The sequence below is a fragment of the Ambystoma mexicanum genome, chromosome 11 (genome assembly GCF_040938575.1).
Source record: "Ambystoma mexicanum isolate Mex_15411 chromosome 11, UKY_AmexF1_1, whole genome shotgun sequence".
NCBI classification, from domain to species: Eukaryota; Metazoa; Chordata; class Amphibia; order Caudata; family Ambystomatidae; genus Ambystoma; species Ambystoma mexicanum.
Window position 1 is genome coordinate 828,971,310 of NC_090934.1, and position 23,610 is coordinate 828,994,919.

Consider the following 23,610-nt stretch of genomic DNA (forward strand, 5'->3'; position numbering starts at 1 on the left):
AAAATGTTCTAATGTATCTTTGATATGTAAAAACAAAGAGGCATATTTGTGATCTGTCATACATAGCTCCAGAGAGTTCCATGTCATTTCATCGTGGGATGGAACTTCGCTGGGATTTTATCAGTGGAAATTCCATCAAAAAAACTCATAATATTTTTAGTATTTCATTTTTGGGGAGTCCCCACAAGCCCTGTTGGGGAGTTACCCCAAATCACACCATCCCCTTAAATTTGTTTTCTATTCCCGAACACCCACTGCCCATATATATATACATATATATATACATATATTCAATGAACAAACTTTGTTAAAAGGATGTTATGGTTAAGTTGTACTAATAAAAACCTTTGAAATTCAGTAAGAAAACATTGTTAAAAGGACGTTATGGCTACAATTAAATAAAAAAACAACTGAAATTCACCAGTTATGGTAAGCTAAGCAACCATAACCCGGGCCACCACTGTGCACTGCTAAGACTAACACCAGGACATAAAAAATGACATCACAAATATCATTGATGACATCTAGGAACTTTTAACTTAAAAATGCCCCTTGCACACCTCCACACCTGTTCATACTCATTATCCATTACCAATCTAGTACACAGTATATACTTGGAAGAATTTTATCAAAACTGCTATTTATCTTAAAAATGGCATCAGTTATTGTCATCCCTCCTCCCCAAGAGCCACCACCACCACCAGCTGGAGGACCTTCACAACAAAAAACGTGCAGTACTTTCAAAGACAATGAAGAGGACCAAGAAGATGAGGTAGAGGAAGTGCCAACTTCTAGCACCAAAATCAAATCACGGGTGTGCCAGTTCTGTGCTACTGTCGGGAGTGTACCAAAGGCTAAAACTACCAAAGTGAAATGCACTGAGTGCACTCAGTCGCAGATTACCTGGACAGTACTCCTATGGGACCACCTCCATGCACCGCCACACCAGATCCAATGACCGCAATGCTCTCAGAAAGGTTATTCCTTTCACAGCAAGTAGTAAGCTGTCTTCCTCCACCTCATCTTCCTCAACAAATACTGTAACCACACAGCCTGATGTCTGCATGCATTGGTGCGTTATGAGTAAATAAATAAATAAATACATGAATAAAAAAGGAGGGCTATGGACCATTATCATCCATTTCAGCCCCTGAAGTGGTGGATAAAGGCCATTAGCACCCCTGGTTCCCAAAGCGGGAACCCGGGGTGCTAAAACATAGATTTTTCTTCATATAGCGGGACGTCTGTGTAAGAAGGAAGGAAAATACTTTTCCAAGACAGCCAACATGGAAAGAGAAAGCGGGGCACTGTACACAGATATCCAAAATCGTTTTGCCAAATGTTGTGCAGATTCATCAAATCACACCACATTTATATGCTTTTTCAATATTTTGCGACCCCCCACCTCTAATTTTGACCCTCTTGACAGAATCCCACAAAACTTTGCAAAACCATTCAGGATTAGTTTGAGAATAAAATAGCAAAATTACATGTATTTTCATTGGATGGCGCAAAAGTTATAAGCCATCCAAAAACTGCTTTTCCCCAACCCTGTAATTCAGAAATAGGTACAGATGTCCTAGGACATCTGAAGTGTCCGTGAACACCACAGCACTGCCCCAGGACATCTGGAGTGTTTGCAGACTTTCGGGGGGGAAACAACCCGTTTTTTGGCTTCTTATGGCCATATCCAATCCAATCCTCACCCCCCCCCACGTCCCCAGAGATTGTTTGTTGAGTTTGACAAGTGAAATGCTGCTTTTTAAAAAATGTTTTCGCTGCGCTGTCTGCGGACCCCAAAAAAGTCAGCAAATCCAAGATGGCAGGCGTTTCAGGAAAACTGACGCATTTCACATTTTCTCACCAGCCAATCAGCGAGCTCGTCCCGATGTCCGACGACCACGCAAAAGTCTGCAAATTTTCTGGCCAATCGGAGGCCAGTCCACGGACAGTACAGTCAATCAGAGGCCAGTCCGCGGACGGAACAGGGAAGTGAGTCCGCAGAGCGGACATAGATATCACAAATTCTTTTGCCTCACGTTTTAGTCATTTAAAAATAATTACTGGACGGATTTACACCAAATTTACAAAAGCACACTTTCGGGCCGAAGCAGCAGCTCCTGCCGCAAATTTGGTGAAAATCCATCCAGCGGTTTGGGCTGTAGGCGTGAGTAAAGTTTTGGGACCCCCCCTATAACTTTGTCCCACCTGGACCAAATCTCACCAAACTTTTCAGAGTGGGCCATATACCCTTTCTGCAAAGTTTGGTGAGGATTCATCCAGGGGGAGCAAAGTTATAAGCCACCCAAAAAGTGCTCTTCCTATGGGATTAGCAACTTAACCATAACTACATGGCCGCTACTGCAGGCCATGTAATATATGACTAGCCCCCTAAAAATTTGATGAGTTTTTTTCATAGAAATTTCCACGAAGAAAAACCCAGCAAACTTTTATCCCGCAATGAAAGGACGTCGTACCGTTCGAGAGATGCAAGCACTTTCTCTGATTTTGCTATTTCTTTTCTAATCATGTTTAAAGTCCATGCTCTTTAAAAATATAAATGTCACGGATGTACTCATTGAAGGCCCCCAACATAATTCCATAATCCTATCATTGATTTCTAAGAAGTTTTTCTTCACCAATGGTAGAACTAAAATGCAATTCATATTAAGCGTCTGATTTAATGTCCTGGGTTCTTCTTGATGTATGGGCAGTAGGACTGCGAGGAACACTGGAGAATGACTGGATAGAATGTGGAGCACAATTGTAATATAATATATACACAATTGTACTTGGTTTGAGGTCTGGGCAACATTTTTATCATTGATTATTGCTGAAATGTCTGTAGTTATTACTCCAGATGTATGGCTTTTAGGCTGATTTAAAAAAGTACTCCAATGGCGTAGCTAATTACACAAAGATTGCAGGCAGCAGAAAATCTAGACATAGCAATATATAAGATATTAACCTTCTATCATGAAACAGGTAGAAGACTATTTTAAGGCTTTTTTTAAAAATAGTTTGTGGCAACTTGCTCTTATCATATGCATGATTTTCTCAGCAAATTCACTTTACCTTTAATTTTAATTTACACGTTGTTACCTATTATTTACTGTTACTTTCTACCGCTTTGTGGGTGGAATTCTTCACCTAAATAGAAGATAACATAAGAGGCCAGTAATTGCTATTTGTAAAGATAGATAGCACAATACTGCATTTTTATAATTAGTGCAAACAGATTTGCATCCATGGCAGTCCTGTCCAAGTGGTTGTAGTGTTTAGTCATAATAGTACGACAGGTACTGTAGTAGCAGTGTCAGTAATCAGCATATCAATAATAGCACTGTATTAATAGCACTGAAATTCCAGTAGTTGTACTTGCTGTAGTTGTAGTGATAGTACTAATAATAGTCACACAGCTGGCTGTACTTGTAGTAGTCCTAATAGAAAATTATTAGCTGGAGTAGCAGTAGCACCATGAGAAATTGTATTATGGGTAAACAGTACCAGTATGTGTACTAGTAATGGAACTTGCTGTAGTACTAGTATTAGTAGTAGCACTAGCAGTAGGAATTGTACTAATAACAACAAAAGCGGCTGACTGCTTTACTACTAAAACTATCACCACTGCTATTGATTGTACAAATAGGGGTAGTTTTGAAACTATCAGTAGTAGTGATAATATTTGTATTAATTGTATTCTTTAAATAACTACTACTAGTCACTGAGCCTCATTACGAATGTGGCAGAAAGGCAACAACGGCGCTGGTAGTGCTACCGGCACCGTTGTTAACTCTCTGCCAAATTACGAGTTCTGCTTGCCGGTGCCAGACTGCACGCGTGGTCTGACCAGGTGTGCAGACCGGCACCTGCGAGCAGAACTTGTGATTGCACCGGCACCATTATTAACAGTGCCGGTGCAACCATGCCCCGATCCCCATTCTGCCGCATAGGGCAGAATGGGGATCGGGAGGCCGGACATACTGTCACCCGCGAATGGGCAATTACTGGCCCATTTATCTCATAAAGGGCCGGTAATGGCCCATTCACCTGCCGGGCCGGTAGCGAGTTTGGGGGTAGCCATGCCCTTAATAAGGGCACAGCTACCACCAAACTTATAATGAGGTCCACTGTACCAGAAGTAGTAGAACATGTGTTAGTAGTATCACTGTAATTAAGAACAGGGAGTACAAAGCTGATTTCCATAGTAACAGTTTTACCATACATGTGAGGGGTCAGGAATGGGAGACGGACACAAAGTTGTTGGGTTTTCAACCCTTTCCATGTTTATTGAAGCAAAAAGGGTGGGATAAATGCCCATCTGCCCCATCATAATGAGAATGTCCCTACCTATGAAACTAAAACTAAAGCAAATTAACCTTGTGTCCAAATGGTATCTGACCCTCTTACTAACATATACAAAACTGTGCAAGGTGAATGTCTTTAGTTCCAAACCAACAAAAGACAGAATGACAGTTCAAATAGGTGATTCCAGCAAAGCAATCCCTGTGTTCAGGAGTTGGCTCCTGCGAGACAGGCATGGTATCAAGAGAGACAAAGACACAAAGGTAACTGCTTCAAAACCGTGATTGAATGAAGTTCCAAGGTTGGTGGAATACCTAACTGGCCCAAACTCTAAAGGGATTGTCCACTCGACTGATGTTTCTAAGGGCTGTCGAAGTCTGAAAGTCCAAGAGCAAAATCCGTCTCTGTCTAAACCTATGCTTGCACTCGCTCTGTGACAAAATGTGATAGGAAGTCTTCCTGATCTTTAGCCAATCTCCTTGCCTGATTTATTGTCTTATGACTGCTTTCCTCACATTGTGTACTTCCTTTCTTTTTATTTAAGTTTCTTTCACTCTACGTTCTGCTTCTCACAATTTCTTTTCCATCTGTTTTCATTTTTCTTTATCAATTGTGGAGACAGCCTTGTATATGCTAACCTCTTCGTCTTCATGTAGAACAGGAATATTCCTGTGATGCTGTTTGGAATCACCCGATATACTGCTATACTTTTACTGACTTCTTCAAGGCAGTCCAGTCCTCCTCTGTACACTGCTTTTAATCTACATTTTACATAATGATTAATTTTTTCAACCTGTCTGTTTCCTTGGTGGTGATATAACATGGACGCAGAAGTGTGGGCAGAAGTGTGTGGTCGTTTGTGGTCTGTGGGGACATTGGTGCCGAGGTCTTGGGCCTCTTCCTTTGGAGTAAGTGCTTCCTGCAAACCGATCATTTGCATTGACTGGCATATGTTTTAAATTAAAATCGAACTCTTGAATCTGTAGCGCCCCGAGTGCATTGACTATCCTCCAAAGCAGCAGGGGAAGAAGTTTGAGCTTTGCTACTTAAAACTAATCACGTGTGGATAGTGGAAGATGAAGCAAAAGACACATGATTATCCCCTCAGAAGTACAGACAAACGTGCAGGGAAAAAGACCAGAAGTCCTATTTTGTATCATCCTACTATTAGAGCTCCTGCTACTCTTGCTGAAAGACACAAACTTGATAAAAAAAGGCTGCTACTCCAGCGAATTTCACTAACTTTTTTCTGCAGTGCAGACATCTGCACTGAGTGATGTAGTGTCTGGAGAAATACCATGCACAAACGAGGGTCTCTCGCATTTAGGAAATAACATGATAAACTTGCCTGTCCCTAGTTTGAACTCAATGGTTAACCCTAAAATAGAAAAAAAGGTAGCAGGTGCCCCTCTCTCAAAAGAACACAGCATGATAACCTGTTCAGTGGTTTTTAACCACTTTGAGAGTTCACAGCCATCTGCTTTTTGCTCACTGTACCTTTCACAGATGGGAAATAACCATGTGCATATCAGTCTTTGTCCCGCCCAAATGGGCAGTCCAGCACCAAAATGCTGTGGCAATTCCCTTCTGAACAAGAGTACCAACAGCAACCCCATACACGTGTTTCAGCCTTGTTAGACCTCATCAGTTTGGTGGAACTGTGCTTCTCTGAGCACAGTGAGCAGGGAGTCCACGTCTTTACGCCCCCAGGTAACTTAGGGTGACCAACCCAAAGTTCCTTCCAAAAATACAGATAAGGTAGCAGGCGCCCCTCTCTCGAAAGAACACTGGCATGATGACCTGTTCAGTGGTTTTTAAGCACTTTGAGAGTTCACAGCCATCTGCTTTTTGCGCACTGTACCTTTCACAGATGGGAAATACTCATTTGCATATCCGTCTTTGTCCCGCGCACATGGGCAGTCCAGCACTGAAATTCTAAGGCAATTCCCTTCTGAACAAGAGTACCAACAGCAACCCCATAGACATTACCTGTGCCGGTAATGGGTTTCCAACTAGTAATAGTTTCCTGCCTATTGTACTAATCAACATTTTATGGCTAAACAAGTGTTGATCTGTCTCAAGGTCAGTCAAGTGCTAGGGCGCCAATCCTTGTTGTTTCTTCGGGACTATTGTGTAACAATGCATCACCCATGGAGCAGGGAATGGGGAAAATCCCCAAGGCTCCACATAACATGGAGGGCCTATCCCTTGATCGTCCGATTTTGGGAAAGTGGATTAAATTTGTGGAAAATTCTCCAAATCGTAATTTTCTTATGAATCTATTAGTAGGGTTCCTGCATTGCAAGAAATTACATCTGCAGACATAGACCACATAGAACTCCCTAAGGCCGACTGCCCACAAAATTGGGCACTAGTGGAGTTTGCATCTGCAATAATTGTCAATATGTTGTTTGCAAATCATAAGTCACTTAGAACAATGGGCTTTGACTTAATTGTGTCTGAAAAAATTATGGTTGACAAGCCTCCTGTTGAGATAATATAACTGAAAAAACTGAATAATTGTCCTTCCTTAGGTACCTCTGGCCACCCATCGTAAAGATTGAGTTTAACATCATACTTTAAATCTCTGCAAACAAAATGTTTATCACTTGGTCGGATGGAACTTTAGGTGGCCGAATCACCTGGTGGCCAATCGCAGGTCTCTTCTCCAGTCTTTTACACCTTTTTGTGCCGGAACACTAGAGGGCGCCGATCCTTTTTGAGCAGTACAGCGGGCCTTGCTGAAATCATGATAGCTGATATATTTCTGCTGCAGGAGACATGGGCATGCTGGCCTTTTCTGATTGACAGCTTCAGAATCATCTTCAGGCCGGCCAGGGCAACCCGTGGTCACCCTATGCACATAAAACGATCAATGAATTCTGCCTGATATTGAATCTGGTCTATTTACGTTTGGGTAATTACTGGTTATTGACATGTATAACCCCCCGCCCCTACCCCCCGGTGAAGCAGACTCTGTAAAATGATTGGAATATGTGGAACATATAGTTTTGACGTGGTTTGCTATGTATTCACATTTTAATGTGATTATAGAAGGGGACTTTAATGCTCATTATGCTTCAACTGGCCACCACCCTGACATTGGATTCCATGTTTCAGCAGATGGATATCCCTTCTTTGCCGCTTGACACATATGGAAACAAGATGTGTCGTCGGCGGGGCAGCATTCCCACGTCTAATTGCTAGCACCTGGAACAACATGTCCAAAGAAATTAGAACCACAGAAGACCACATCACCTTCAATAAAATGCTAAAAACGTGGCTATTCAGCAGACAATGACATCCTCGAAGGGACACCGGCAACAACAAAACTACAGACAAACAACTAGAGAGGAGACAAGATGGGCCAAAGAACAACAAAACAAGAACCTGACTAGATACCGTCAAGGTGCAACCAAAGAGCCGCACAATAGGCTCCAATAAACTGACTGACTTACTAACCCATTTCCCCTTCCTGCTCCTCCAGCATAACTGACACCACTACACCAAACAGTGGACTAGCTACACTACACATAAACAAACAGAGAATCAATACTATGTTCACACCCAGCATCTATAGATGCTTAAGCACACCTAGAGTGAACCACCCGCAAAGTCCATGAAACCATGAACTACGCAACTGCACAATAAGATACCAGATCATTTTACAGCTACGCCCACCCGTGTCTCTGGGCCCCTTATGGACACTGTCTAGCCAGTGTGCACAACCAAAGGCACCATAACCCACACAATACACTAACACCAACACAAAACACTACCACGCACTGAGACACTGAATCTTACCCGTACGGTTGCAATGCTCAAGGCCTCTCTCACAAACAACCACATGCAAAACAACACTCACAGATGTCGGTTCCTCTTGGTTCTGAACCTATCCTCTCACCCTATCCCCACTTACCTCCACACACCCCTTTCTTGCAGAACCACGCAAGCACCTGGGTGATAGCGGTGTTTGGTATAAATCAACGTAACATAACTTGTATAAGTGGGGACAGTGATGGTCCAATAGATTGAACTTGCATGGTCTAACCTACCTAGAGATGGAAGATAGAAATGGGGGCAGGCTGATTCTTCTTGGACTAATGGAAAAACAGTCTCTAGATTGGATTATGTGTTTGTGGTTCTAAAATTCTAAGTGGCCAAAGTGATCATGGTATTTTGACTTATTACATCCGCTCTACATGTTGCAAGGCTACACAATGATACCCTATTCAGATGTCAATAACCTTGCAGGGAAAGAGGATTGTATGAACAGACTCAAATTTACAGAAATATAAAAATTGGCTGTCCTGCTTTGAAGACATTAGTACATTCTTACCAAAATATGACATCCAATGAATGTTAAGCAAGTCATTGCCGGTGGTCTGCCCTGCGATATCTTGTGTGTATACTGAAGTGATTTTGTTTAACGTTATTGTTGCTAACAAAAAGGAAACAATGGGAAGGGCAATACGTAGCACACAGAGTAATGGGAAAATGACATACGAAGAAAGGTTGGTAAAGTGGAGCAAGTTTCACACAAGTTTTAAAAACTGGCTTCCTAGCCACAGGACTAATTTATTTAAATGGCAGCAATTGGCGATTTATGTTGTCCTTGCTTCATAGCAATGACAGCAGAAAGTTCTGAGGCTAATACAGACAACATACTTTGGAGGAATCACCTGTGGAAGTAAACCCCCTGTCTGAGACCCAATGGGTGAGTTATGTTAAGAACCTGTACTATGACACAACAGAGAACATGAAGGTGGGTTCACGCGCTGGCTACGAATCGACCTTTTCACAGGGTTTTGAGTGCAAAGATGTTTTGCTGGCCAGAGATAGATGTGAGCTGGGCGTAACCTCTCTTAAGACACTTTGGCAGCTTATGGAATAAAGCTTAAATGGGGACGGTCTGGTAACTGCCCTATATTAAGCCTGATATCTTCAGCCTCCGAGCCCAAGCCACACAACAAACTTTAGGCTGCTTGGTGGCAACAATGCAGAAACATTTAAAAGCTATTGGATTATTCCCACCTCGAGACGGGTATTGTCTCACTTATATCTGCCAACCTAAAGTAGAAACTGTGGACTGGCACCGCTCGATTAAATCTGGACACTCTGCATCGAAAAAAGAATAAGCTGAGTACGCCAAATCCAGCTTTCGCATGGGAATCCCTCTACAATCTCTTTTAAAGCCCACCAAGGAATACCATAGCGCATGGGCTGGCACTCCAATAGAGCTTAGAACTTGCTGCCTATGCAGCCTAGCACTTGAGACTAGTATTCACCTACTCTTAGAGTGTTCTGTCCTGGGGTACCATTACCGCAGGGTATATCAAGAGTTAGTTCCAACTTTTGATCATCTCCATACAGATCAATTTTGGAGTACAATCTTTACTGCATCTTCTGTGATAATAAGTGGGGCTGCAGCATATGTTTGGAAAGAGGTGCTTTTGAAATTAGAACAAAAAAAACCCTTAATAACGCTCTAAATTATATATATTGTTTTTATTGACCAGTCTTTATTGCTCTGTAAGTGACCATGATACATTAAATATGATGATGAAATTGTTTCTATTTTAAATGAAGATTTTAAAGTATTGGTATGTCATTAATTTTATGTAATTGACTTGCTATTAATTGTGAAATTTAAATTGCCTGTTATATGTTTTGACAACGCAAAAGTTTAATTAAACCATGAGCACTTTATAAAAAAAGAAAAATAAATAGATATAACATGGACTTCCTATGTCTCACATCACTCTTCCTAGTACTCTTTCATTTCTTCGAGAGACAATCTGACTCATTGTCCGTAACCATAGACTTCGGGTAGGTAGCCTTCATTCCTTAATACCTCATCGAAAAAGGTTATAGCTGACTTTGTCGTTATCTACTCCATGAAGTTAACTTCTGACCATTTGAATGTGTAGTCCACTAAGACTGTAGCATACTTGTGCTTGGCGTGGGGGTGTTCCATTGGTCCTATAAAGTCTACAACTAGTTGATCCCACACTTCTTTGGGCCATTCTACTGTTCCCAATGGTGCTACTCTTGTCACTATTCGCTTTTCCCCTTCTTTGTAAAGGGTGCAGTTCTTCAGAGTTCTCTCACCTTTTGTGTCCATTTGAGACCACCGATATTGTTCCCTTACCCATCTTTTGGTGATCGTCACCCCTGCGTGTACTTCATGACCCAGTCATATTGTTTTTACCCCTGAGGCTGGTAGGAGGTATCAACGCGTTTTCTCTCATAAGTATGCCCTTGTAGCTCTGTTTGTATCTTCCTGTAAGTTTGCATTTCTGGTACTAGCATCCTTTCTCCTGGCCACCCTCTCCAAGTGTACTCCAATGCGTTCACTATGTTTTTATCTTATTCTGATTCTTTGCACTATTCTTCCAAAGTTATTGTTTGATTTCCATGTTCCTCATTTTCCGTAATGGACGCTACCAGCGGCATGTGGTCTGTCCATAATTTAAAGCTTCTTCCCCACAGACATGTCCTGAAGTGGTTTACTGTCCACTTGCATGCCAGCATCTCTTTTTCTATCAAGTAGCAATGTTGCTCTGTACTCGTTAGTGCTTTTGATGCAAATGCTCCAATGTAGGTCTTCCCATGTGCCTACTACATGAGGGCTGCTCGAATCCCATATGAACTCACATCTACGGATCTGATCGTTCCATTTATTGCATAAAATGGATTGATGTTTGGACTTTCTATGACGTGCTTCTTTATATCACTGATTGACGATCTACACTGATCTGTCCACTCGTATTTCTCTCCTTTCCTCTAGCTTCCTGAGCTCTTTAATCTTTCTTTTGTCTTTTTGTCTGGAGTTCTGGGGCTTGTGCGATCACTTGCACCAGACACTCCTTCAATTCCATACCTGCTGCAGTGACCGTGTATCCCAGAAAGTCTAATTTTTCCTGGTGTAGCTCGCACTTCTGTCTCTTCAGCCAGAATCCTTTCCTCCTCAGTCTCTCCAGTACTCTTTTTGTGTTGCTGTACATCAATATATCGTCCTGAAAGAACTTGACATGATCTATGCCTTTCCATGTTTTGGCCATGATTCTTTGGAACACTGATGCTGCTGAGCACAATCTGAATGACACATGTTTGTACTGATATGTGCATTTGGAGTCACAAGCACTGTCAGGTATCTCGACTTTGGGTATAGCTTGACTTGATACATGCTAGTGATGTCCAGCTTTAAAAATATGGCAGCTCCTTGCAAGGACTGCATCATCTTAGATACATTCGCAAACAGGAAGTTGTCGCTCACAACTTCCTGATTCAGGTCTATTAGATCTTTTAAGTCTATTCACATCCTGAACTTGTCAGACCCATTCCTTCGAGTTATTACTCCTGGACTAAGCCATTCTGTGGCTTCAACTATTTCTATGATGTTTTACTCTCTTCAACATCTCTTGCCGTTCTTCTCTCACTCTGACTGGTTACAGGTATCACTTTTAGCTTGACTGGAGTGGCTCCTTCACTTTGCTTCATCTGGTTCATGCACCTTTTAAGTGTACATGTCGTGCCATCAAATACTTCCACATATCTTTCTAGTATGTACTGTTCCGCAGTGTTAGTTACTGCCATCACTTGTTCTTTACCATTCAGATCTAGTTTGATGTCCAAAAACGGCTTGATGTGGCCATCCCAGGAGATGATCTCCTACATCCTTGACATATACCCTTCCTCTGGTCGTTCTACCTTTGAACTATAGATCTGTTCTACAGTATCCTTTGCTTCTGTGGTTTCGATCTGGATTTCTTTACTGCTGGCACTTCTTTTTTCCATCTCTGTTCGTACCGTTCCTCAGAAAAGATAGCAATGTCTAATCCTGAGTCAACTATCATCCTTAATGGCTTGCCTCATACTCGCATCTCGCATATCGTTTTTTCTTTCTTCCCCTTTTTCTTGATAGCGTTGATGCTGAGTATTTAAAGGGTTTCTGTTTGTGTTCTTCTTCTGAATCCTCACTTTTGCTAACTCCTCTTTCACATGTTTCACAGTTTTGGTTCTGCACATTCTTGCAAAGTGGCCCATCACCTGACATTTCATGCACTTTTTTCCTCACGCTGGACATTCTTTGTCGTGCATCGTTTGGCTGCACATACCAGACTTGTAGCATTCTCTTGGATTTCTGGGATCTTTTGCTTTCCGATACTGTCTCTTTCTCATGTTCTCCACTCTTCTCGATCAGTTGGTCTTCCAGCTTACTTTGTTGATTTGCATTACTTCTTTGTCTGCACTCTGTTGTGTTCCTTTTGTTTGTGCAGCATACTCTCTTCCACATTGTGCGCTATGTTCAGGATTTCTTTTAGCATTGATGTTTTGCATTGCAACATTGTTTCTTGTATTTTTTAAGCCCTGCATCCCACCACCAACAAATCCCTCAGCATGGTGTCTACGGTGGCTCCAAAATGGCAATCTGTAGCAAACTCTCTCAGCGTCGTGTGGTAGTCATCTACTTGTTCATTCACTCATTACTTCCTTTCATAGTAGTGTAACCTGGACCTCCGTTTGTTTCCCCTGTTCTCAAACCTTTTCTTCAATCTCTTAAGGGCTTCTTCATGAGGGCTCTCTATGTTCTGGAATATTATCTGCTCTTCTATCCCCAAGGCATTTCTCAATATAGATGCCTTTCTTTTTTCACTCAGTTCTTAGAGTTCTTAGAGCCCTGATGCCTCCATATGTACATCAACGTTCTGTAACCATTGTTGCCAGGGTATGGTTGGACTACTTGGGTTTTGCAGGAATATTGGTGGAGTTGCTATGCACTGAGCCATTTACTCTATCTCTCCTCTCTCCTTTATCTGTCTGCCCTTTTTTATCTTTTTTCTTTGCTCAGCTGGCTCTTGATTTATTCTCTTTGTGCACTGGTGGTGTGTTCCTTTTCCTTTTCACCAATCAGAGCCCATCTTCATCACCATTGTGGGAGTCCGATTCAAGGTTGCCCAATCACTCAATAAGGAGGTATCAACTGGTTGTTTCATTTAACACAACATGGCTGCATGCAACTCCAGATAAGGCATCATTGAATAATTATATGTTGTACCCTCAGCAGGTGCGAGAGGCAATCAGTTTGTTCCAAACCCGGTGTGACACAGGCATAGTGACAAGAGAAACACATACTCAGAAAGTAAGATTTCAACATCTTTATTTAAAGTTTCATGGTTGGTTTAATACCTGACTGGCCCTAACTCTAAAGGGATGTTTCCCTGAAATTATGCTTCTACGGGCCGTCAATGTCTGAAAGTCCAAAATAATAGTCTGTCTGTGTCTAAAACTATGTTTGTCCTCACTCTATACACAAACGTGTTAGGGGGTCTTTTGCCAAAAACAAAAAGTAGTGGTTGAACAGAAAAATAGGAAACCAGGGTTGGTTTCCGGTGGCATTCTTGCCAGCCATGGTTTTAGGCTCACACAAATGAGTTCCATCAAACAGGGTTGCATCCAAGACCTTCGTCACATGGTCCTTGCAGTGATTTAAAAAATGTCAGTATCTTTGAGTGCCTTGGGGGTCTCCAAGCTACAATTTATTGAAGTTTCAAACATCACAAAATAAATGTAATACAGTTCCCTTTAAAGCTTCTCGGGGTTCCGTTCCCCACCCTTCAATCCTTTCAACACTATAAAGAAAAACAATAAATCTCCAACTTGGTTGGGCCTCTTAGGGTCCCCTTCCCCAAGCTCAAGCCCCTTCCAGCTCTCAAACACAAAGTCAGTTTTATCAGATACACTTCACTTTCATCAGTAGGCCTCTAAGGGTTCCTTTCGCCAAGCTCAGGCCCCTCCCAGCTTTCAACACAAAGTCAGTCTCTCAGTCTCACTGGTTTGGGGTTCCCTTCCCCAAGCTTCAATTTTTCATAAAGCAATTGAACACTGTTCTCTTTATAACTCAGGGTCCATGCTCTCAAGTGGTTTTCCAAAACATATTCTACTTTGCCAAGATATGCCTTTAATAAATGTCTTTCATGGGGGTAGTGCCAGAGACTTTCGAGAATGCTGGGATCTTTGCTCCTGCCAGGCACGACCACTCTGACTTCTATCCCCTCTCCTTGTTCTCTAGACCTTTACTCTGGCACCTTGAGCCTCTTCCACTTCTTCCTTTTCTGTCAGGCACAGTTGCACCTTCCTTTCACTTTACTGTGCCTCTTGCACATGGTCTGTGGCTCTTTCACTGTGCTCTTATTCTTCCTTCACTTTTGTTTATTTTTACTTGTGTACCTTTTACACTGGTTCTGCTTTTCTTGTTCACCCTCCGACCTTCTTTCACAGTTCACTTTTGATTGTGAATACTTTCCTCTTACGTAATACTTGACTTTCAGGCTTGGCTTTGATCTCACATTCTCCCTAGTTTTACATATGTTAAGTTTCTTCACTACAAATCCGAAAATGCCTTTCTTCTTTTACCATGAGGTTTCACATTTCAATTTACTACAAATCCCAGAATGACTTTCTTCCTTTGCCTTTCAACTTCAAAATTAACTTCAGTTGACTTTCACCATGTCTTCTGCCTACAGAGTTATACAGAACGTCGATTTTGCTCACTTTTCACCTTCAGATATCTGCCCTGCTTCAGCCACAGGCACGCCACTGGGTTTCTCTCTCTCTAACTCACCCAGGTAGTGCAGCACTGGTGGGCAGCTTCTCGGTATCTGTGGGCTGAGGTCTCACCACCTGACCCTCAGATACCTCTGGGACCTTTAAACTTCCCAGAGGAACGAGCACTGGCCTGGACATGGCCAACAATGAGCAGATTGCCTTAGTCTGGATCCATGGAGACAGGGCTCCCTTGCCAGCCTGCAACCCTCCAGCTACACTGGGTCAGCGTCTCAGCGTCCCGCTCGCCTCCGATCCTTCCAGGCTTCATTTGCTGCAGCTTCTACATTCCAACCTGCATCCCCAGCTTGCTCAAAGTTCTTGGCAGGAATTGGTCTGGGACTGAGAAAAGATCCCATGCTGGACTCAGCCACACAGCCTCCTTTCTGCTCCCTTCTGCTCCCCCAACTACTGCTCTCCTCCATGTGCAGAACCACACGTTGTATAGTTCTCAGTGGAGCCAAGTGTAGTCAGGTGTGAATGATTAGTGTAACGTGCCTGACTCTGCCTGACTTCATTAGTGGGACAGTGGTTTTCTCTAAAGTAGGTTTCCCTTACATTCCCCTGTTATCCTATTGGTAATCATTATTGCTTTTAGTCGCCTCTTCTTTGTCCCAGTGTTATGTGAAAATGGGGATGGGAGTTAAAATGTGGCTGTGGGTTGGATTTGTTTATTGAAACAGTGACAGGTGACATGCAGGGCATATAGGAATTCCTCTAGCTTGGGTTTTGTTTGAAGTAGTGTTCCCTCTCAGTAGGTAACATTGACATCCTGACTTAGTGGCATACATACGTGGGACTTGATAATATTGCCTGTGGTCTAGAGTAGGGGGAGATAAAGGGATACTTCCATTAAGACCATTACGAGTCACCCGGTAGGGAAATAACGATGGTGGTAAACCTGCCGCCACCGTTATTTCCATACCGGGTGTTTCGGAGTCCTGCAGGCGGTGGTGTCATTCCCGCCAGGTCTGACCTGGCGGGTTTAACACCGCCCGCCTGCAGGCGGACGTGGAAACACCGGCATCATCACAAGATGGTGCTGGTCTTTCCATGGTCCCCATTCCCATTGAGTCCTGTGGGACTCAATGGGAATGGGGATTTACCAAATTCCACCTCCGGAAATTCGAGTCCGGCGGTAACCGAGCCGGACTCGTAATGAGGCCCCATGTCTTTGTATGACTTGTCTCTTGCTCTCCCTTGGGTTGAGTTTAGGGAGGTCTTGGTCAGGGATGATGGAACCAACATAACCGACAAAGGCTTCTAGGATTTCCTTTCCTTTAATTTCCTGGTAAGCCATGGAAATGGAAAGGGGGCTCCAAGCGTAGCCCTGCCTTCCATTAAGTGGCAGTCCTGACTCTGCTCGGCTGCTGCGGAGGACAAAGCAGCGTAGGCATTTTTTTGTTTTCTTTCTATTGCTATGAAACCCTCCAGGGTTTGCCTCGGGGTGCTAATAAGAATAGTCCTCTGTTCTACGGTCCTCACCAGCCCAGTAACAGCACCAGGGCCCGGCAATACAGCCCTCGCTTTGCTCGGGCCTGTAATTTCAAACCCAGCCCGTTACCCGACTGTGTAGCCCACAGAATGCGGTATTATTGCTTAAGTCTTCTTATGCACAGACAAAGGCTTCTCGAGCTCTGAGAGTGGAGCATCCACTCTCCTCGCTCCCCGTGCTCCATTTTTCAAGCTTCTCCTCTACCTTGAGGTCATCATACCTCGGCGTCCCGCCCGCCTCCCGGCGTGATGACCTCGGCTCTCTAGCATTTACATCACTACATTTCTGCATGTTTTAACACGTTTTTGGAGCATGAAAAATAGACAGTTACTGTAGCCATTTCTTGCTATTGGACATTATGTTCACTATGTTCTAGACATGTGTTACATACGCCTGTGGGGAATAAGGCCTAAAATACATCATGTTTTAAAAGAATTACAATTTAACATTAACACAGAGCCATATTTGTGCATAATGTACCCTATACATATGTTAAGGAAGTTATTAGTAATTTGCAAGTGTCCAAGTTGTAACTTTTAGATTGCTCTTTAGCCCTTTGCTATTGACAGCGATTGACCCACGTTCACCTCCAAAACCCTTCCATCGTATAATACATACCTATTAACAACTTTGGAAAATTTGATGTTTCGATGTTATGGTAATAAACAACGGAAGTGATAGCTGCCATGAATGCCATCAGTGCTGGCATATACAGGTGCAAATGATGGGATTCTGAAAACCTGAAAAGAAAACACAGTATAATGTTAGATTTAGTGGCACAGAAACATATAAAATACATACTCAATTATTAAGAAGCCTGCTATAAGCTTCTTTTTCCAATGATAATAATGATAATATAAATAATAAATAAGAGATTTAGAAAACAGTTCATGCTAGATTATCCCCCCTTCTAGGCTTTTAATGGCAGGTGATACCACAGAGTTTTTCATGGTACTCAATTGATCGTGCCCAAAGAAAGTCTGTGCCACTGGATCTCGAACCTGTGGCCTGCAGGTTGCGTGCAGCTGTCTGAGTCAATTTGCTACTGAAATCGCTAAGAGTTCAGTTGCAAATCTATTATAGTAAACAATGTGACTATGAATAAGGAAATTGAGCAAGTTCACTTAAAAACATTCAATTCGGTTCTGTTAACTTTGTACATACTATTACATTACATTGCTTCTGAGGATGTCGAATAAAACAGACACAACCCTCTTGCAGAGACTGTGTATGCTCTGAATCAACTTTGTTACAGTCCCCAATAAATCCACCTCACCCTTCCACATCACAGTCCCCCACCTCACTGTTCCTCATCACAGTTGCACGCTTACTCGACCACACACTTCCTTGTTACTCTTCTTCGTCACAGTCCCCAACTACCCTGCCTCACTCTCTCTTCCTCATCATCTACTAGCCACTAACTCCACCTCTATCTTCTTCATCACAGTCCCCCATTAACTTCACTTCACTCTTCTTCATCACAGTCCCCAACTACCCCACGCCCCTCTTCCTCATCACAGTTCCCTGCTAACTCCACCTCACTCTTTCTTGTCACAGTCTGCTACTAACTACACCTCACTCTTCCGATTCACAGTCCTCCACTATCTTGACCTCACTCTTCCTCGTCTCACTTCCTCATCATAGTCCCCACTAACTTTACCTCACTCTTCTTAGTGACAGTCCCTCACTAAATCCACCTCACTCTTCCTCATCACAGTCACCCACTAACTCCACCTCATGCTTGTTCTTTACAGTCCCCCACTAACTCCACCTCACTCTTCTTCATCACAGTCCCCCACTAACTCCACCTCATCCTTCCTCATCACAGTCCCCAGCTAACTCCACCTCACACATTCCCCACCTACCCCACGTCCCTCTTCCTCATCACAGTTTGCCCGCTAACTCCACCTCACTCTTCCTTGTCACAGTTCGCCACTAACTCCACCTCAGTCTTCCTTTTCAGACCTCCACTATCTCGACTTCACTCTTCCTCATTACATTTCCCAACTGCCCCACCTCACTCTTCCTAATCAATGCCCCACTAACTCACCTCGCTCTTGTTCAACACAGTCCCCCACATCATAGTCACACACCTACATGACCTCACACTTCCTTATTACTCTTCTTCGTCACAGTCCCCAACTGCCCTACCTCACTCTTCACCATCACAGCCACCACTAACTCCACCTCGCTCTTCTTTGTTTCAGTCTCCCATTAACTCTGCCTCACTCTTCCTCATTTCAATCCCCCACTAACTCCACCTCACTCTTCTTCATTACAGTCCCCTACAATCTCCACCTCACTCTTCCTCATCACAGTCCCACACAAACTCCACCTCACTCTTCCTTGTAACTCTTCCTCATCATAGTCCCCAACTACCCCACCTCACTTTTCCTCATCAGCCACTCACTAACTCCACCTCCCTCTTGTTCTTCTGAGTCCCCCACTAACTCCACCTCACTCTTCTTCATTACAGTCCCCTACAACCTCCACCTCACTCTTCCTCATCACAGTCCCCAACTAACACCACATCACTCTTCTTCATTACAGTCTCCTACAACCTCCATCTCACTCTTCCTCATCACAGTCTCCCACAAACTCCACCTCACTCTTCCTTGTAACTCTTCCTCATCATAGTCCCAAACTACCCCACCTCACTCTTCCTCATCAGCCACCCACTAACTCCACCTCCCTCTGGCTCTTCCCAGTCCCCAAATAACTCCACCTCACTCTTTTTCATCACAGTCCCCAACTACCCGACCTCACTCTTCCTCATCACAGTCCCCACTAACTCCATATCAATTTTCTTTGACACAGTCCCCCACTAACTCCACCTCACTCTTCCTCTTCACAGTCCCCAACTGCCCCACCTCACTCTTCCTCATCACTGTTGCAAACTAACTTGACCTCACACGTCCTTGTTACTCTTTGTCACAGTCCCCAACTACCTTACCTCACTCTTCCTTATCACAGCCCCCACTAACTCCACCTCACTCTTCCTTGTCACTCTTCCCCAAAATAGTACCCGACTACCCACCTCACTCTTCCTCATCATCCCCCAATAACTCCACCTCACTCTTCTTCATCACGGTCCCCATCTACCCCACTTTCCTCTTCCTCATTACAGTTCCCCAATAACTCCACCTCACTCTTCCTTGTCACAGTCCACCACTACCTCCACCTCACTCTTCCTTTTCATGGTCCCCCACAATCTTCACCTCACTCTTCATAATCACAGTTCCCAACTATCCCACCTCACTCTTCCTCATCAGTCCCCCACTAAATCACCTCACTGTTGTTCATCACAGTCCCGCACTAACTCCGCCTCACTCTTCCTCATCACAGTCTCCCACTAACTCGACCTCACTCTTCCTCATCACAGTAGCATGGTAACTCAACCTCTATACTTCCTTGTTACTCTTCTTCATCACAGTCCCCAACTACCACACCTCACTCTTCCTCATCACAGCCCCCACTAACTCCAACTCACCCTTCTTTGTTACAGTCCGCAACTAACTCTGCCTCACTGTTCCCCATCACAGTTCCCCACACACCACACTCACTGTTCCTTGTAGCTCTTCCTCATCATAGTCCCCAAATACCCAACTCACTCTTCCTCATCAGCCACCCACTAACTCCACCTCCCTCTTGTTCTTCCCAGTGCCCCACTGACTCCAATTCACTGTTCTTCATCAGAGACCCGCAATAACTACACCACACTCTTTTTCATTACAGTCCACAGTAAATCCACCTCAATCTTCCTCATCACAGTCCTCAGCTATTCCACCTCACTCTTCCTCATCACAGTCCCCCACTAACTCCACCCACTCTTCTTCATCACAGTCCCCAACTACCCCACCTCATTCTTCCTCATCACATCCCCATCTAACTCCACCTCACTCTTCCTCATCACAGTCCCCCACTAACTCGACCTCAATCGTCTTCATTACAGTCCCCTACAACCTCCTCCACACTCATCCTCATCACAGTCCTCCACAAACTCCATATCACTCTTCCTTGTCACTCTTCCTCATCATAGTCCCCAACTACCCCCCTCACTCTTCCTCATCAGCCACCCACTAACTCCAACTCACTCTTTTTCATCACAGTCCCCAACTACCCCACTTCCCTCTTCCTCATCACAGTTCCCCGCTAACTCCACCTCACTCTTCCTTGTCACAGTCTGCCACTAACTTCACCTCACTCTTCCTTTTAACGGTTCCCAACTACCCCTCCTCACTCTTCCTCATCTGTCCCCCACTAACTCACCTCACTCTTGTTCTTCACAGTCCCCCACTAACTCCACCTCACTCTTCCTCACCACAGCCCCAGTAACTCACCTCACTCTTACTCATCATAGTCCCCCACTAACTCCACCTCACTCTCCACCTCACTCTTACTCATCATAGTCCCCCACTAACTCCACCTCACTCTTCCTCCTCAGTCACATTCGAACTCAACCTCACACTTCTTTATTACTCTTCTTCTTCACAGTCCCCAATTACCACCCCTGACACTTCCTCATCACAGCCCCTACTAACTCCAACTCACTCTTCTTTGTTACAGTCCCCCACTAACTCTGCCTCACAGTCCCTCACAAATTTCACCTCACTCTTCCTTGTAACTCTTCCTCATCATAGTCCACCAACTACCCCAACCTCACTCTTCCTCATCAGCCACCCACTAACTCCACCTCCCTCTTGTTCTTCCCAGTCTCCCACTAACTCCAGCTCACTCTTCCTTGTCACAGTCCCCCAATAACTCCACCTCACTCTTCCTCATTACAGTCCCCAACTACCCCACCTCACTCTTCCTCATCACAGTTACCCACTAACTAAACCTAACTCTTCGTCATAATCCCCCACTAACTCCACATCACCTTTCTTTGTCACAGTCGCCCACTAACTCTTCTTCACAATCCCCGACTACCCCACCTCACTCTTCCTCATCACAGATACCCACTAGCTCCACCTCACTTTTGTTCTTCACAGTCCCCCATTAACTCAACCTCAATATTTTTCAACACAGGCTGCACTAACTCCACCTTCCTCTTCATCACACCTCACTCTAATGCCACCTCACTCTTCCTGATCACAGACCCCAACTTCCCCACCTCACTCTTCCTCATCGCAGTCCCCCACTAACTCCAGCTCACTCTTCTTCATCACAGTCCCTCACTTCTACAATCTCACTTTTCCTCGTTACAGTCCCTAGTGCCACCACATCACTTTTTCTCATCGCAGTAACCCACTACAACCTACTCGCACTTCCTTGTGACAGAACCCACTATCATCAACTCACCCTTTTGCATCACAGCCCCTCACTACCACCACCTCACTCTTCCTCATCACTGTCCCCACTTCTGCACTTTACTCTTAATCATCACAGTTCCCAACTACCTCACCTCACTCTTCTTCATCGCAGTCCCTCACTACTACAATCTCACTCTTCCTCTTTACAGTCCCTACTGCCCCCACATCACTTTTTCTCATTGCAGTAACCCACTACAACCAACTCACACTTCCTTGTGACAGAACCCACTATCATCAACTCACCCTTTTGCATCACAGCCCCTCACTACCACCACCTTCCTCTTCCTCATCACTGTCCCCACTTCTGCACTTTACTCTTAATCATCACAGTTCCCGACTACCTCACCTCACTCTTTCTCATCACAGGGCCTCATTACGACCCTGGCGGACGGGGTTAACAGCACCGTAAAGGGTGCCGGAGCCGTTAACCCTGTCCCGCCCCATTACGAGGTCCCCTCGCGTGACCCGTTCTGCACGTCTGGTTTTACCAGACGTGCAGAGCGGGTCCCGCGAGGGGAAGAGGGTGCAAACAACGGGCCATCTCGTAATGGCCCATTGTTTGCTCCCTCTCCCATTCCCATTCAGCCCTATGGGGGCTGAAATGGGAATGGGGAAGGACCGGGTCCGGGTCCTCAGAGGGAGGAATTACCGTGCCCTCCGAACTCGGAATGGCCCGGTAATTCCTCATTCTGAGTACCCGGACGCGATTTCGGCGGCAGCCATGCCGCCAATAGCGGCATGGCTACCGCCAAACTCGTAATGAGGCGAACAGTCTCATACTAACCCCACCTAGCTCTTCCTTGTCACGGTACACCATTTCTAATCCCTTCTTATCTAGTGGCCACAAAAAATTATGAAATACTTAATAAAACCGATGAAGCGTAGCTCACAAACAGATATTGATAACACATGATATGACATCAGTTATGTTATCAGAAAAAAAAACAGAATTACAGGTGGTGGAAGGTACAGCATAAAAAAAGCCTTGAAATTTAGTGGAACAACTTTCGTTAAAGGAGAGTTATGGTAAATAAGTTCAGTGCAACAAAACCCTTGAAAAACTTTAGTTGGAGCACCGTTAAGGTGAAACAATCTGATGCAACTTTAGTTGAAGTGACGTTATGGTGCGAATTTAAGGCAACACAACCCTTGAAATACAGCAGGGGCTGGAAGCTATGCTCATTTAACTATGATGCCCACATTGCCCAGCCGTAAGCACCCCGATGGCATCACAATTTACTTCACTGACGATATCACATATGACATCACTTATGGCATCATGAGTGACATCACTGGTACAGCAGATCGTGCCTGCAGGAAAAAGTGAGCCAACATTAAAAAAACAGTTTTTGAAACAAATTTCACTGAATTTTAAGGGTTTTGTTGCATTAAATTGCTTCACCTTAATGGCGTTTCAACTAAAGTTTTTCTCACAGAATGTCAAGGGTTTTGTTGCACTGAACTTATTCACCTTAACTGTCACTTAACTGAAGTTTTTAATTGAAAATATATATATGTGTATATAGACTAGCAGTTCCCAGCGTAACATATGCCGTTTTAACATTTCTTAAAAGTCAATATCGGTCGGTAATTCATAGAGTCACTTCTATCTCCCTTCTTAAATATGGCAATTACCAGCAATAGTTTCCAGGAAGGGGGCGTAGGTCCCTGTGAGTTAATAATGATCATTGAAAAGGCTAAACGTATCAGATGGAATGAGAGGTGTGCATGGTATAAGAACAAAAGCTAAGTTTCTTCAATCACACAGGCATCTGTGATGTGTCTTTGTAGACGCATAATTGTCAACCTTGTTCCATTGCAGAGTTCCCGTGATCACATACGATGGCGTAGTAGCATAATTGCAGCACCTACTTTCAGTTTTAACTCATG

At 44.0% G+C, this 23,610-nt stretch overlaps 1 protein-coding gene across 1 annotated transcript in view; it reads right to left on the reverse strand.

Moving 5' to 3' along the window:
- The window catches only part of ABCC8 (ATP binding cassette subfamily C member 8), a 1,583,626-nt gene that overhangs the window by 1,174,714 nt on the left and 385,302 nt on the right, over positions 1-23,610 (reverse strand). The window contains exon 5 of the mRNA XM_069623778.1: positions 17,027-17,148. Within this exon, the coding sequence (XP_069479879.1) occupies positions 17,027-17,148 (122 nt within the window). The remainder of the gene's footprint in view (positions 1-17,026; positions 17,149-23,610) is intronic.